The sequence below is a fragment of the Hyla sarda genome, chromosome 5 (genome assembly GCF_029499605.1).
Source record: "Hyla sarda isolate aHylSar1 chromosome 5, aHylSar1.hap1, whole genome shotgun sequence".
NCBI lineage: Eukaryota > Metazoa > Chordata > Amphibia > Anura > Hylidae > Hyla > Hyla sarda.
Window position 1 is genome coordinate 8,262,882 of NC_079193.1, and position 16,474 is coordinate 8,279,355.

At 39.0% G+C, this 16,474-nt stretch overlaps 1 protein-coding gene across 2 annotated transcripts in view; it reads right to left on the minus strand.

Annotated features, from left to right (window-relative positions):
* The window catches only part of LOC130272856 (vasoactive intestinal polypeptide receptor-like), a 304,671-nt gene that overhangs the window by 127,024 nt on the left and 161,173 nt on the right, over nucleotides 1-16,474 (minus strand). For both annotated transcript variants that reach the window (XM_056518817.1, XM_056518818.1), the window contains exon 4: nucleotides 3,609-3,709. In XM_056518817.1, coding sequence (XP_056374792.1) covers nucleotides 3,609-3,709 — 101 coding nt within the window. The remainder of the gene's footprint in view (nucleotides 1-3,608; nucleotides 3,710-16,474) is intronic.

The following is a 16,474-nucleotide window of genomic DNA, read 5'->3' on the forward strand; positions in this document are numbered from 1 at the left end:
ACACCGTATATACAGCACATACAGAATACACCGTATATACTGCAAACTGAGGAAATGTGGGTTTCTAGAAATGGTCAGGATCCGTACAGGAGTGTTTGAGGTGACACAATATTACACTGGGCTCACTGCCAAATTTCTGATGTGATAAAGGCTGTGTGTGACGGTATATGTCAGTGATATCTAATAATAATAATACCACCAGACAACACAAAAATGCAATTAAAGAATTTAGTAAAAGTTATGTATGGAAATATCAAAGAGCCCTAATACCGTACTGTAATATCAAGAAGAGGCAGAAAACTGTTACGTACTATACAAGTTAAATGTATGTATATAGGAGCAGTATTATAGTAGTTATATTCTTGTATATAGGAGCAGTATTATAGTAGTTATATTCTTGTATATAGGAGCAGTATTATAGTAGTTATATTCTTGTATATAGGGGCAGTATTATAGTAGTTATATTCTTGTATATAGGAGCAGTATTATAGTAGTTGTATTCTTGTATATAGGAGCAGTATTATAGTAGTTATATTCTTGTATATAGGAGCAGTATTATAGTAGTTATATTCTTATATATAGGAGCAGTATTACAGTAGTTATATTCTTGTATATAGGAGCAGTATTATAGTAGTTATATTCTTGTATATAGGAGCAGTATTATAGTAGTTATATTCTTGTATATAGGAGGCAGTATTATAGTAGTTGTATTCTTGTATATAGGAGCAGTATTATAGTAGTTATATTCTTGTATATAGGAGCAGTATTACAGTAGTTATATTCTTATATATAGGAGCAGCATTATAGTAGTTATATTCTTGTATATAGGAGCAGTATTATAGTAGTTATATTCTTGTATATAGGAGCAGTATTATAGTAGTTATACTCTTGTATATAGGAGCAGCATTATAGTAGTTATATTCTTGTATATGGGAGCAGTATTATAGTAGTTATATTCTTGTATATAGGAGCAGCATTATAGTAGTTATATTCTTGTATATAGGAGCAGTATTATAGTAGTTATATTCTTGCATATAGGAACAGTATTATAGTAGTTATATTCTTGTATATAGGAGCAGTATTATAGTAGTTATATTCTTGTATATAGGAGCAGTATTATAGTAGTTATATTCTTGTATATAGGAGCAGTATTATAGTAGTTATATTCTTGTATATAGGAGCAGTATTACAGTAGTTATATTCTTGTATATAGGAGCAGTATTATAGTAGTTATATTCTTGTATATAGGAGCAGTATTATAGTAGTTATATTCTTGTATATAGGAGCAGTATTATAGTAGTTATATTCTTGTATATAGGAGCAGTATTATAGTAGTTATATTCTTGTATATAGGAGCAGTATTATAGTAGTTATATTCTTGTATATAGGAGCAGTATTATAGTAGTTATATTCTTGTATATAGGAGCAGTATTATAGTAGTTATATTCTTGTATATAGGAGCAGTATTATAGTAGTTATATTCTTGTATATAGGAGCAGTATTATAGTAGTTATATTCTTGTATATAGGAGCAGTATTATAGTAGTTATATTCTTGTATATAGGAGCAGTATTATAGTAGTTATATTCTTGTATATAGGAGCAGTATTATAGTAGTTATATTCTTGTATATAGGAGCAGTATTATAGTAGTTATATTCTTGTATATAGGAGCAGTATTATAGTAGTTATATTCTTGTATATAGGAGCAGTATTATAGTAGTTATATTCTTCTATATAGGAGCAGTATTATAGTAGTTATATTCTTGTATATAGGAGCAGTATTATAGTAGTTATATTCTTGTATATAGGAGCAGTATTATAGTAGTTATATTCTTGTATATAGGAGCAGTATTATAGTAGTTATATTCTTGTATATAGGAGGCAGTATTATAGTAGTTATATTCTTGTATATAGGAGCAGTATTATAGTAGTTATATTCTTGTATATAGGAGCAGTATTATAGTAGTCATATTCTTGTATATAGGAGCAGTATTATAGTAGTTATATTCTTGTATATAGGAGCAGTATTATAGTAGTTATATTCTTGTATATAGGAGGCAGTATTATAGTAGTTATATTCTTGTATATAGGAGCAGTATTATAGTAGTTATATTCTTGTATATAGGAGGCAGTATTATAGTAGTTATATTCTTGTATATAGGAGCAGTATTATAGTGGTTATATTCTTGTATATAGGAGCAGTATTACAGTAGTTATATTCTTGTATATAGGAGCAGTATTATAGTAGTTATATTCTTATATATAGGAGCAGTATTATAGTAGTTATATTCTTGTATATAGGAGCAGTATTATAGTAGTTATATTCTTGTATATAGGAGCAGTATTATAGTAGTTATATTCTTGTATATAGGAGAAGTATTATAGTAGTTATATTCTTGTATATAGGAGCAGTATTATAGTAGTTATATTCTTGTATACAGGAGCAGTATTATAATAGTTATATTCTTGTATATAGGAGCAGTATTATAGTAGTTATATTCTTGTATATAGGAGCAGTATTATAGTAGTTATATTCTTGTATATAGGGAGCAGTATTATAGTAGTTATATTCTTGTATATAGGATGCAGTATTATAGTAGTTATATTCTTGTATATAGGAGCAGTATTATAGTAGTTATATTCTTGTATATAGGAGCGGTATTATAGTAGTTATATTCTTGTATATAGGAGCAGTATTATAGTAGTTATATTCTTGTATATAGGAGAAGTATTATAGTAGTTATATTCTTGTATATAGGAGCAGTATTATAGTAGTTATATTCTTGTATCTCTTTACCTCCATGACTATGCTCCCCTCCCCCGCACCACTCACCCTCTGATTTATCGGACGCCAATCAATATCCCGCAGGAGATCAAATCCTAAATCGTGGCGCTGGTTGCTGACATTTTGCGAGAGACGCATGACTAATGCCACTTGATTCTACTTCCAATATGAATGTGTGTAACGGCGGTGGGGGCGACACGTGTAAGTCAGCGAAATGCAAACAACCTGCTTAGCGCCAGCCGCTCGCCACCGCGTACGCTTTATTACGAGATCATAGAATGTCAGCTCGGGGAGCGGAATAAGAAGAATAATTACGATGGTGATGAGAACATTTTGGCGCACGCCTCCGGTCGGGTCGTACGTGTTGCAGGTGATTTGCAATACGCACAGGGGGGGGGGGGGGGGGGCGAAAACATCACTTATATACAATAAATATGACGTCATCGCCCTCGCGTAGGTTACGATTTATAACATTCTACAAATACAAAGGATTTCCAAGGCAATGAGAAAAAAAAAACATGTTCGGCTCTGCTACATCTGTACACTCCATGCCAACCAACATTGTTTTCCCAACCAGTGAACCTCCAGCTGTTGCAAAACTACAACTCCCAGCATGCCCGGACAGCCAACGGCTGTCCGGGCATGCTGGGAGTTGTAGTTTTGCAACAGCTGGAGGTACACAATTTGGAGACCACTGTTCTATGGAGATATAGACTCACAACCAGTTACAATGCTGGGAGTTGTACTTTTTGCAACAGCTGGAGGCACCCTGATTGGCAAACACTGCTATAGAATGTGGGGATACAAGAAAATCATACTATACCATATCTGTCCGGGTGTCATTGCTGAAGAATTCACAGGCAACGATATAAGACGGAGACGTTTCGGACCAGCCGTCACTCGAGCAGTATTTGGAGACATTTCCTGGAAAAACATAAATTACAGCATAAAGTTACAAGAGTCATAAGCCACGAATATATATATATATATATAAAACGGTACAAGCAAGTCGAACCAGCTCTACCCCAGGCTTCAGCGCACGGACAGGACCAGGACTGGATCCAGAGAAATGCAAAGAAAGAAGAATGTCCAGCGCACACACGGATAAAACTGAGCTGCTTTATTGCATAGTTGCCATGGGAAACATCGGACACTCAGGTAACGTGACGCGTTTCGGCCAGCAAGGCCTTAGTCCGATGTTTCCCATGGCAACTATGCAATAAAGCAGCTCAGTTTTATCCGTGTGTGCGCTGGACATTCTTCTTTCTTTTATATATATAAAACCAATTGAAATGGAAAGGGTTCAATGGGTTAAGATACAGTATTATACTCCAGGGCTGCACTCACTATTCTGCTGGTGACATCACTGTGTACATACATTACATTACTTATCCTGTACTGATCCTGAGTTATATCCTGTATTATACTCCAGGGCTGCACTCACTATTCTGCTGGTGACATCACTGTGTACATACATTACATTACTTATCCTGTACTGATCCTGAGTTATATCCTGTATTATACTCCAGAGCTGTACTCACTATTCTGCTGGTGAGGTCAGTGTGTACATACATTACATTACTTATCCTGTACTGATCCTGAGTTATATCCTGTATTATACTCCAGAGCTGTACTCACTATTCTGCTGGTGAGATCACTGTGTATATACATTACATTACTTATCCTGTACTGATCCTGAGTTATATCCTGTATTATACTCCAGAGCTGCACTCACTATTCTGCTGGTGACATCACTGTGTACATACATTACATTACTTATCCTGTACTGATCCTGAGTTATATCCTGTATTATACTCCAGAGCTGCACTCACTATTCTGCTGGTGAGGTCACTGTGTACATACATTACATTACTTATCCTGTACTGATCCTGAGTTATATCCTGTATTATACTCCAGAGCTGTACTCGCTATTCTGCTGGTGAGGTCACTGTGTACATACATTACATTACTTATCCTGTACTGATCCTGAGTTATATCCTGTATTATACCCCAGAGCTGCACTCACTATTCTGCTGGTCACTGTGCACATACATTACTACATATAGGTGATGTATAATAATATTTCTCCTATAGATCTCGGTTCGGGGGGTTTCGTTCTTATTATTTGGGGGGATTGTCCGTGGTAATTGGCTTCTGGATAGAATACGGTGAATCACAGACGCGGTGACCTTTGGGCGTTCTGGCGGTGAGGCGCGCGGTGCGGGAATGTTAACTAGCGCCTCTTTGAAGACAGATTAAACGCTCGCAGACTTATTTTCCGATGGGGATTTGTATAAATTTCATCTCTATTTTACTTTAATAGAATTGAACAAATTCTTACAGGTGCGAAAGTTTCAAGTCAGCGATTTCTGGCTCAACGCGAAGATCATCAGCGGCGCATACAGGCCCCGAAATGGAGTCAATGGTGGGAGATGTTGGTTATGTAGTGTATCTAAGCCTATTATGTGCGATACAGTCCGCTGAGCCATGTATCTAAGCCTATTATGTGCGATACAGTCTGCTGAGCCATGTATCTAAGCCTATCATGTGTGATACAGACCGCTGAGCCATGTATCTAAGCCTATCATGTGTGATACAGACCGCTGAGCCATGTATCTAAGCCTATTATGTGCGATACAGTCTGCTGAGCCATGTATCTAAGCCTATCATGTGTGATACAGACCGCTGAGCCATGTATCTAAGCCTATCATGTGTGATACAGACCGCTGAGCCATGTATCTAAGCCTATTATGTGCGATACAGTCTGCTGAGCCATGTATCTAAGCCTATCATGTGTGAAACAGTCCGCTGAGTCATGTATCTAAGCCTATCATGTATGATACAGTCTGCTGAGCCATGTATCTAAGCCTATCATGTGTGAAACAGTCCGATGAGCCATGTATCTAAGCCTATCATGTGTGATACAGACCACTGAGCCATGTATCTAAGTCTATCATTTGTGAAACAATCCGATGAGCCATGTATCTAAGCCTATCATGTGTGAAACAGTCCGCTGAGTCATGTATCTAAGCCTATCATGTGTGATACAGTCTGCTGAGCAATGTATCTAAGCCTATCATGTGTGAAACAGTCCGATGAGCCATGTATCTAAGCCTATCATGTGTGAAACAGTCCGCTGAGTCATGTATCTAAGCCTATCATGTGTGAAACAGTCCGATGAGCCATGTATCTAAGCCTATCATGTGTGAAACAGTCCGCTGAGTCATGTATCTAAGCCTATCATGTGTGATACAGTCCGCTGAGCAATGTATCTAAGCCTATCATGTGTGATACAGACTGCTGAGCCATGTATTTAAGCCTATCATGTGTTATACAGACCGCTGAGCCATGTATCTAAGCCTACCATGTGTTATACAGACCGCTGAGCCATGTATCTAAGCCTATCATGCATGATACAGTCCGCTGAGCCATGTATCTAAGCCTATCATGTGTTATACAGACCGCTGAGCCATGTATCTAAGCCTATCATGTGTGATACAGTCCGCTGAGCCATGTATCTAAGCCTATCCTGGGGGATACTGTCAACTGAACTGCTGTTTGCAAACATATTCAACATTATACAGACTGCTAAACAATCATATCTAAGCCTATGATGTGAGATACAGTCTTCTGAGTCATGTATCTAAGCCTGTCATGTGTGATACTGCTTGCTGATCAAGAGTATCTATACCTCTGATATGCAATTCCATGTTCTATACTGTGTATCTAAGTCTTGTATGTATCTAAGTCATGTATTTTACTATCCGCTTAGCTTGTGTATGTAATCTTTGCATGTGTGATACTGTCTGCCACTGTATCTAAGCCTATCATATGATGCTTCTGAGACTCTGTATCTAAGCTCACACTGTTTGATACTGTGTGTATTCTTATATATGTGACACTGCTGAGCTCTATATATAAACCTATTATGTGATATTTGCACAAAGGCCTCTGTATCTAATCATATTATGTGTGATACTGTTGGCTGAGCCACTGTATCTCATCATGTGCAACACTGTATAGTCTGTGTATCTAGGCTTATTATTTGTAATACTGTCTGCTAGACAAAAGTATTGTGTGACAGCCTCTGTATCTAATTGTTTTGGGTGTGATACTGTTGGCTGAGCTCAAGTATCTAATTTTATCATGTTCAATACTATTGAGTCTGTGTATCTAAGCTTATCACGTGTGATACCATCTGCTTAGCCGCTTTATCTAATCTTATCATGTACGATACCATTTGTTGAGCCTACGTATCTAAGCGTATCATGTGTGATACTATTCTGCTAAACTGTGTATCCAATCTCATCATGTGTGATAAAGTCTGCTGTATCTAATCTCACTATGTTTGTAAGGCTAAGTTTCCACTTGGTTTTTTTCTGGCAGTTTTTGGGCCAAAGCCAGAAGTGGATTCAAAAGGAATAATACATATAAAGGAAGGACTTACACTTCTCCTCCCTTATGGATCCACTTCTGACTTTGGCTCAAAAAATGCAGTGGCAGAAATCCAAAAACTGCCAGAAAAAAACCAAGCGGAAACTTAACCTTACTGTCTGCTAAGCTGTGTATCTAATATTATCATGTGTGATACTGTCTGCTAAGCTGTGTATCTAATATTATCATGTGTGATACTGTCTGCTAAGCTGTGTATCTAATATTATCATGTGTGATACTGTCTGCTAAGCTGTGTATCTAATATTATCATGTGTGATACTGTCTGCTAAGCTGTGTATCTAATATTATCATGTGTGATACTGTCTGCTAAGCTGTGTATCTAATATTATCATGTGTGATACTGTCTGCTAAGCTGTGTATCTAATATTATCATGTGTGATACTGTCTGCTAAGCTGTGTATCTAATATTATCATGTGTGATACTGTCTGCTAAGCTGTGTATCTAATATTATCATGTGTGATACTGTCTGCTAAGCTGTGTATCTAATATTATCATGTGTGATACTGTCTGCTAAGCTGTGTATCTAATATTATCATGTGTGATACTGTCTGCTAAGCTGTGTATCTAATATTATCATGTGTGATACTGTCTGCTAAGCTGTGTATCTAATATTATCATGTGTGATACTGTCTGCTAAGCTGTGTATCTAATATTATCATGTGTGATACTGTCTGCTAAGCTGTGTATCTAATATTATCATGTGTGATACTGTCTGCTAAGCTGTGTATCTAATATTATCATGTGTGATACTGTCTGCTAAGCTGTGTATCTAATATTATCATGTGTGATACTGTCTGCTAAGCTGTGTATCTAATATTATCATGTGTGATACTGTCTGCTAAGCTGTGTATCTAATATTATCCTGTGTGATACTGTCTGCTAAGCTGTGTATCTAATATTATCATGTGTGATACTGTCTGGTGAGCTGTGTATCTAATATTATCCGGTGTGATACTGTTTGCTAAGATGTGTATCTAATATCCTGTGTGATACTGTCTGCTCAGCTGCTGTACCTAATCTTGTCATGTGAGATACTGTTGGCTTAAATGTGTATCTAACCTTCTCTTTTGAGAAACCGTCTGCTTAAATGTGTATCTAACCTTATCATGTGTGATACTGTCTGCTGAGCTTGTGTATCTAATCTTTCATGTGTGATACTGTCTGCTGAGCTGCTGTTCCTAACCATTTATGTGTGATACTGTCTGCTAAGCTGTGTATCTAACCTTATCATGTGTGATACTGTTTGCTAAGCTGTGTATCTAACCTTCTCTTGTGAGATACTGTCTGCTTAAATGTGTATCTAACCTTATGTGTGATACTGTTTGCTAAACTATGTATCTAACCTTCTCTTGTGAGATACTGTCTGCTTAAATGTGTATCTAACCTTATCATGTGTGATACTGTTTGCTAAACGATGTATCTAACCTTCTCTTGTGAGATACTGTCTGCTTAAATGTGTATCTAACCTTATCATGTGTGATACTGTTTGCTAAACTATGTATCTAACCTTCTCTTGTGAGATACTGTCTGCTTAAATGTGTATCTAACCTTATCATGTGTGATACTGTTTGCTAAACGATGTATCTAACCTTCTCTTGTGAGATACTGTCTGCTTAAATGTGTATCTAACCTTATCATGTGTGATACTGTTTGCTAAGCTGTGTATCTAACCTTCTCTTGTGAGATACTAAGTCAGAAGAAAGAAAAAAAAGGGGGGTGCAAGTGCAGCTCACAATTGGTGTATAAATACTACCTGAGGTCAACAGGGCATGCAACTATACCACAGTTGCAAAAATAATAAAATATGTGAAAAAGAAATATATTGCCCGGACCTTCCAAGGTAGTGTATTTTAATTATATGAATGATAGAAAACTGGGTCGTACTCCAATAATAATTCAATGGTTATTTATTAAAATGTATAGTGCATTATTCCTCACAGGGCCCTTGTGAGAAGAAACACTTATAATAGGTATACAAAATTACATATATAAAATTAGAATATAGAAATATTATAAAAATGTGACACTGGCATATAGAATAGCTCTATGCTGATGGATTCATATATCGTCTTTAGAGTATTGTAAAGGTATAAATGTCCTTTTGTATGGTAATTAAAGTGGATACTCTGTTACCGGTCCTGGGTGATGTGGCTGTGTCAGCTCCCGTGTCCGGATGGCGGTCAACGGTCCTAGATAGTGCTGTGGCTTTGTCTTTCAAGATCCAGGTGTTTGTGCGGTGTTGGTCGTCCCAGGTTAGTGGCACTGGCGGGTGCCGATGGTGATTCGCCGGGAGGCCGTGCGCTGGCAGGCGCTGTTGGAAATTTGTCAGGAGACCAAGCGCTGGCAGGCGCTGATGGTATCAATCTCCTCACCGCTGGACTTGGAAGCCGGAGACTACACGCTGGGTAGATGAAGCTTGCCTCGTGTAGATGGCGTGTGACGTCAGCTTGAGCCGGAGCTGACCAGGTAAAATCAGGACCGGACACTAGTCTAGGTCGACTAATGCGTGAGGAATCCACAATGTGATGGATTTGCTCCGTAAACTAGAGCTTGAATTCATAAAGAGCATAAATGCCAGTGTACAAAGTCAATGCATAAGACTAGACGCGTTTCAGGGTTCTCAGATACGACCCTTTCCTCAGTAGTCATAATGGTTAAAAGCAATATTTGTCTATTTATAGGAGTACGAATCCCATAATTCAACAGTGTTCTAAGTGATAACAGAAACATGAAATGGATGATCAAAATAAGGAATTACCTAGAGAGCAAAAGTGAATGTGAATACCGTCAAAGGACGGAAAATAGATAATATGTATGAGTGAAACTAACTGAACTTAGTATCTGATTACAATTTAGTATCTTTCCCACAATAACGATGAAGATAATAATGATGGAATTAAAATGTATATAAAAATAAAAATAAAAATAAGAATAAGAATAAAACAAAGATGAGGGTGTAGTTCCAGATGGAAATAAAAACAAAAATATAATTAAAATCTAATGAAAAAGGTAAAAATGAAAAATGAAAAATAAATAAAATAAAGGATAATAGATAATAAGTAAATAAAAAAGGGGATTGGATAAATTGCATAAATAGATGGATAATGGTAGAATGGATACAAAATGTAAAGGAAAAAGAGATATACGAAAATAGAAATAAAAATAAAAATAAAAATAAAATAAGAATAGAAAGAAATATAAGTGTGAATGGAAAGAAATGAATAAAATAATTAAAAATTAAAAATTAAAAGTGGAATAAAAATAAAGATAAAAATAAAGGAATAGAAAGATAAGTGTGAATGTGAATTATTATCATTATCATTATCTTTATTTTTATTCCACTTTTAATTTTTAATTTTTAATTATTTTATTCATTTCTTTCCATTCACACTTATATTTCTTTCTATTCTTATTTTATTTTTATTTTTATTTTTATTTCTATTTTCGTATATCTCTTTTTCCTTTACATTTTGTATCCATTCTACCATTATCCATCTATTTATGCAATTTATCCAATCCCCTTTTTTATTTACATATTATCTATTATCCTTTATTTTATTTATTTTTCATTTTTCATTTTTACCTTTTTCATTAGATTTTAATTATATTTTTGTTTTTATTTCCATCTGGAACTACACCCTCATCTTTGTTTTATTCTTATTCTTATTTTTATTTTTATTTTTATATACATTTTAATTCCATCATTATTATCTTCATCGTTATTGTGGGAAAGATACTAAATTGTAATCAGATACTAAGTTCAGTTAGTTTCACTCATACATATTATCTATTTTCCGTCCTTTGACGGTATTCACATTCACTTTTGCTCTCTAGGTAATTCCTTATTTTGATCATCCATTTCATGTTTCTGTTATCACTTAGAACACTGTTGAATTATGGGATTCGTACTCCTATAAATAGACAAATATTGCTTTTAACCATTATGACTACTGAGGAAAGGGTCGTATCTGAGAACCCTGAAACGCGTCTAGTCTTATGCATTGACTTTGTACACTGGCATTTATGCTCTTTATGAATTCAAGCTCTAGTTTACGGAGCAAATCCATCACATTGTGGATTCCTCACGCATTAGTCGACCTAGACTAGTGTCCGGTCCTGATTTTACCTGGTCAGCTCCGGCTCAAGCTGACGTCACACGCCATCTACACGAGGCAAGCTTCATCTACCCAGCGTGTAGTCTCCGGCTTCCAAGTCCAGCGGTGAGGAGATTGATACCATCAGCGCCTGCCAGCGCTTGGTCTCCTGACAAATTTCCAACAGCGCCTGCCAGCGCACGGCCTCCCGGCGAATCACCATCGGCACCCGCCAGTGCCACTAACCTGGGACGACCAACACCGCACAAACACCTGGATCTTGAAAGACAAAGCCACAGCACTATCTAGGACCGTTGACCGCCATCCGGACACGGGAGCTGACACAGCCACATCACCCAGGACCGGTAACAGAGTATCCACTTTAATTACCATACAAAAGGACATTTATACCTTTACAATACTCTAAAGACGATATATGAATCCATCAGCATAGAGCTATTCTATATGCCAGTGTCACATTTTTATAATATTTCTATATTCTAATTTTATATATGTAATTTTGTATACCTATTATAAGTGTTTCTTCTCACAAGGGCCCTGTGAGGAATAATGCACTATACATTTTAATAAATAACCATTGAATTATTATTGGAGTACGACCCAGTTTTCTATCATTCATATAATTAAAATACACTACCTTGGAAGGTCCGGGCAATATATTTCTTCTTGTGAGATACTGTCTGCTTAAATGTGTATCTAACCTTATCATGTGTGATACCGTTTGCTAAACTATGTATCTAACCTTCTCTTGTGAGATACTGTCTGCTTAAATGTGTATCTAACCTTATCATGTGTGATACCGTTTGCTAAGCTGTGTATCTAACCTTATCATGTGTGATAGGGTCTGTTCAGCTAATGTATCTAATCTTTCTGTCTGCTTAAATGCGTATCTAACCTCATCATGTGTGATACCGTTTGCTAAACTGTGTACCTAATCTTATCATGTGTGATTGGGTCTGTTCAGCTAATGTATCTAATCTTTCTGTCTGCTTAAATGCGTATCTAACCTCATCATGTGTGATACCGTTTGCTACACTGTGTACCTAATCTTATCATGTGTGAAACGGTCTGTTAAGCTACTGTATCTAATCTTTCCATGTGTGAAACTCTCTGACAATACACATGGGGGGAGATTTATTAAAAGCTGTGCCGAGGAGAACTTGCCCAGTTGCCCATAGCAACCAATCAGATCGCTTCTTTCATTTTTAACAGAGGCCTTTGAAAAGTGAAAGCAGCGATCTGATTGGTTGCTATGGGCAACTTCTCCTCGACACGGGTTCTGATAAATCTCCTCACTGTCTATAAGACATATATGTTATTGTACAGTAATATCTCATTTTGTACAGTATTTCTGTCACGCCACGCCCCCTCCATTCATGTCTATGGGAGGGGGCGTGACGACCGTCACGCCCCCTCCCATAGACATGAATGGAGGGGGCGTGGTGTGACATCACGTCCCCTGAGGTTTCCGAAACTGGAGATTCAGCACCCGCATAGAATGGGGGCTGCTGCGGGGAGATCGCGGGGGGTCTCGGCAGCGGGCCCCCCACAATCAGACATCTTATCCCCTATCCTTTGGATAGGGGATAAAATGTTTTTGCCCGGAATACCCCTTTAAGGGTAGAGGCCCTAAGAACAAGACCAATAAATAGCCGTAAATATCCTGTGAACGTTTATCATCAAGTAATTCAGGAGATTTGCCGTAATCTATGTGGAAATCTGGGGGCAAGTGATCAATGGTTCACGGCGCCACCTCTGGAAATATGAGGCATTACAAGGTGACCATTCAAATCAACAGGATGTCTGTGGAACTATTCCATCAGGGACAGTCCGAACGTCGAGGAGGAAGAGGATTAAAGGGGGACTCTGCCCCTAGGCATGTTTGGATAGGGGGATAACACGTCAGATCGCGGGGGTCCGGGCCGACGTTGCGGCGCTACACCTGGGGCTTCCGTGATCGTGACGTCATGCCACGCCCCTTCCGTTCATGCCTATGGGAAGAGGCGTGGTGGCTGTGTTCGCCAGTCATCCGGCATGGAGTTCCCTCCGTGTACCGGATGACTGGGGTGCCGCGGCAGAGATCACAGGGTTCACCAGCGGTCGGACCCCTGCGATCAGACAGGTTAACATGTCTAGCAGTCGAGTACCCCTTTAACTCCATCTCCCTTGTGTGCTTTTCGTCTTTCAATAAAGCTTCGGGCCTGTGATCTCCCCTCCCTATCCCCTGTTTTCCTGACTCCATTCCCCTATGTTCATACTGTTGTTTTTGATAAGGTTTTTAGTAATGTTAGTGTAGCATGTGGTATGATATATAGTGCAGGGAACCTGTGCTGTATATTGTGCCGTCGTGCTATGTACGGTGAATGTATAATTTATTGTATACGTGATTGACGACTGATTGCTAATAAAGTTATTTTTAATCAAAAAGGATGTCTGTGATAGGTCATCCACAGAGAGAGAGAGAGAGAGAGAGAGAGATAGACGCTCCTTGTAGAGCAGTGGTCTCAAACTGTGGCCCTCCAGATGTTGCAAAACTTCAACTCCCAGCATGCCCGGACAGCCAACGGTTGTCCGGGCATGCTGGGAGTTGAAGTTTTGCAACATCTGGAGGGCCACAGTTTGAGACCACTGCACAAAGGGATGACATAAGAGGGAAGCCTTGATTTACATTTCATGGACAGTGTTTGATACTTTGGAGAAGGCAGACAGGGTTTTGGCTGTCCGGGCAGGCAGCGAGTTGAAGTTTTGCAACATCTGGAGGACCAGAGTTTGAGACCCCTGCACAAAGGGATGATATAAGAGGGAAGCCTTGATTTACATTTCATGGACAGTGTGGATACTTTGGAGAAGGCAGACAGGGTTTTGGCTGTCCGGGCATGCAGGGAGTTGAAGTTTTGCAACATCTGGAGGGCCAGAGTTTGAGACCACTGCACAAAGGGATGACATAAGAGGGAAACCTTGATTTATCTTTCAGGGACAGTGTGGATACTTTGGAGAAGGCAGACAGGGTTTTGGCAGACCGGGCATGCAGGGATTTGAAGTTTTGCAACATCTGGAGGGCCACAGTTTGAGACCACTATTGTAAACATTCTCTATTCTGACCAAGAGTAGACCCCCCCCCCCTTCTCAAATCGAACCCAGAATTTGCTAATAGGGTGTAAGGACGGGGGTCCTCATAATTAGACAGCCCCTTTAACAACCCTTCACTTAAAACCCTCTTATATAGATGGAGAGTAGCCATGAAGACCGCTTGGAGGACCCAGAGCAGCTCTGCATTAGAAATGCCCATTGAGTTCAATGTGGACCATGCAATACTCCCTTTCTCCTGCGGTAGTGCTGTAGGGACACTGAACACTTGCTTCCATGTTCTCCTGCTGATCACTGCTGATCACTGCCTAAATCAGGGCAGACAACTCCATGTTCTCTCCACGGCTATGTGTGATGTCACCTGGTGAGTTGGGGGTTCTCATGCGGGTTTAACACGGCAGTGATGTCATCACTAAAATCATTCTTGGTCACAGACTAAGTTATGAAGAGTCGACATTAAAGGGGTACTCCAGTGGAATACTTTTTTTAAAATTTTTTTTATAAATCAACTGGTGCCAGAAAGTTAAACAGATTTGTAAATTTCTTCTATTAAAAAAATCTTAATCCTTCCAGTACTTATTAGCTGCTGAATACTACAGAGTAAATTCTTTTCTTTTTGGAACACAAAGCTCTCTGCTGACATCACGAGCACAGTGCTCTCTGCTGACACTTCTGTCCGTTTTAGGAACTGTCCAGAGTAAAAGGAAATCCCCATAGAAAACATATGCTGCTCTGGACAGTTCCTAAAAATGGACAGAGATGTCAGCAGAGAGCACTGTGCTCGTGATGTCAGCAGAGAGTTCTGTGTTCCAAAAAGAAAACCATTTCCTCTGTAGTATTCAGCAGCTAATAAGTACAGGAAGGATTAAGATTTTTTAATAGAAGTAACTTACAAATCTGTTTAATTTTCTGGCACCAGTTGATTTTAAAAAAAAATATATATATAGTTTTTGACCGGAGTGCCCCTTTAAATTCCTTGAAGACCAGATCACATGACGGATTCGCTCTCCGGATTCCGCGGTTTTATACTTCTCTTCATAAATGTCAAACACAAGCGAGTTTTAAGGAAACCGAATGGTATGTAAATCCCCATACAGCGAATTCCTCCGCATCTCACCGTGAATGCCAAGTATATGTGCCGCAAAGCGCGTACGACCAAAATATATTACAAAGGATCTGACGGATGATCTTCAGGGTTTATCTAAATGAAGGTTCTGACCGCGAGGACGAAGCCAGAAAATTCCTTCAATAAAAATGTTCTTCATCCATTGTGGAAAATGGCCGCCAACTCCATGGAGCTCCTATGGCGGCATTATTATTGCCTTAAAGGGGTTCTCCGGTGCTTAGACATCTTATCCCCATCCAAAGGACAGGGGATAAGATGCCTGATCGCGGGAGTCCTGCCGCTGGGGACCCCCGTGATCTTGCACACGGCACCCCGTTTGTAATCAGTCCCCGGAGCGTGTTCGCTCTGGGTCTGATTACCGGCGACCACAGGGCCGGCGGCGTGTGACATCACGCTCCGCCCCTCAATGCAAACCTACGGGAGGGGGCGTGATAGCTGTCACACCCCCTCCCATACGCCTGCATTGAGGGGCGGAGCGTGACGTCACACGCCGCCGGCCCTGTGGTCGCCCGGCAGCTCTATCTGTATACTGCTGCTATCTGTATGGGAACAGGATATACAGTAGTTATACACCTCCTCTCCAGCTCTATCTGTATACTGCTGCTATCTGTATGGAAACAGGATATACAGTAGTTATACAACTCCTCTCCAGTTCTATCTGTATACTGCTGCTCTCATCTGTATTAGATCAGGATATACAGATGTTATACACCTCCCCTCCAGCTCTATCTGTATACTGCTGCTATCTGTATGGGAACAGGATATACAGTAGTTATACACCTCCTCTCCAGCTCTATCTGTATACTGCTGCTGTCTGTATGGGAACAGGATATACAGTAGTTATACAACTCCTCTCCAGCTCTATCTGTATACTGCTGCTGTCTCTATGGGATCAGGATATACAG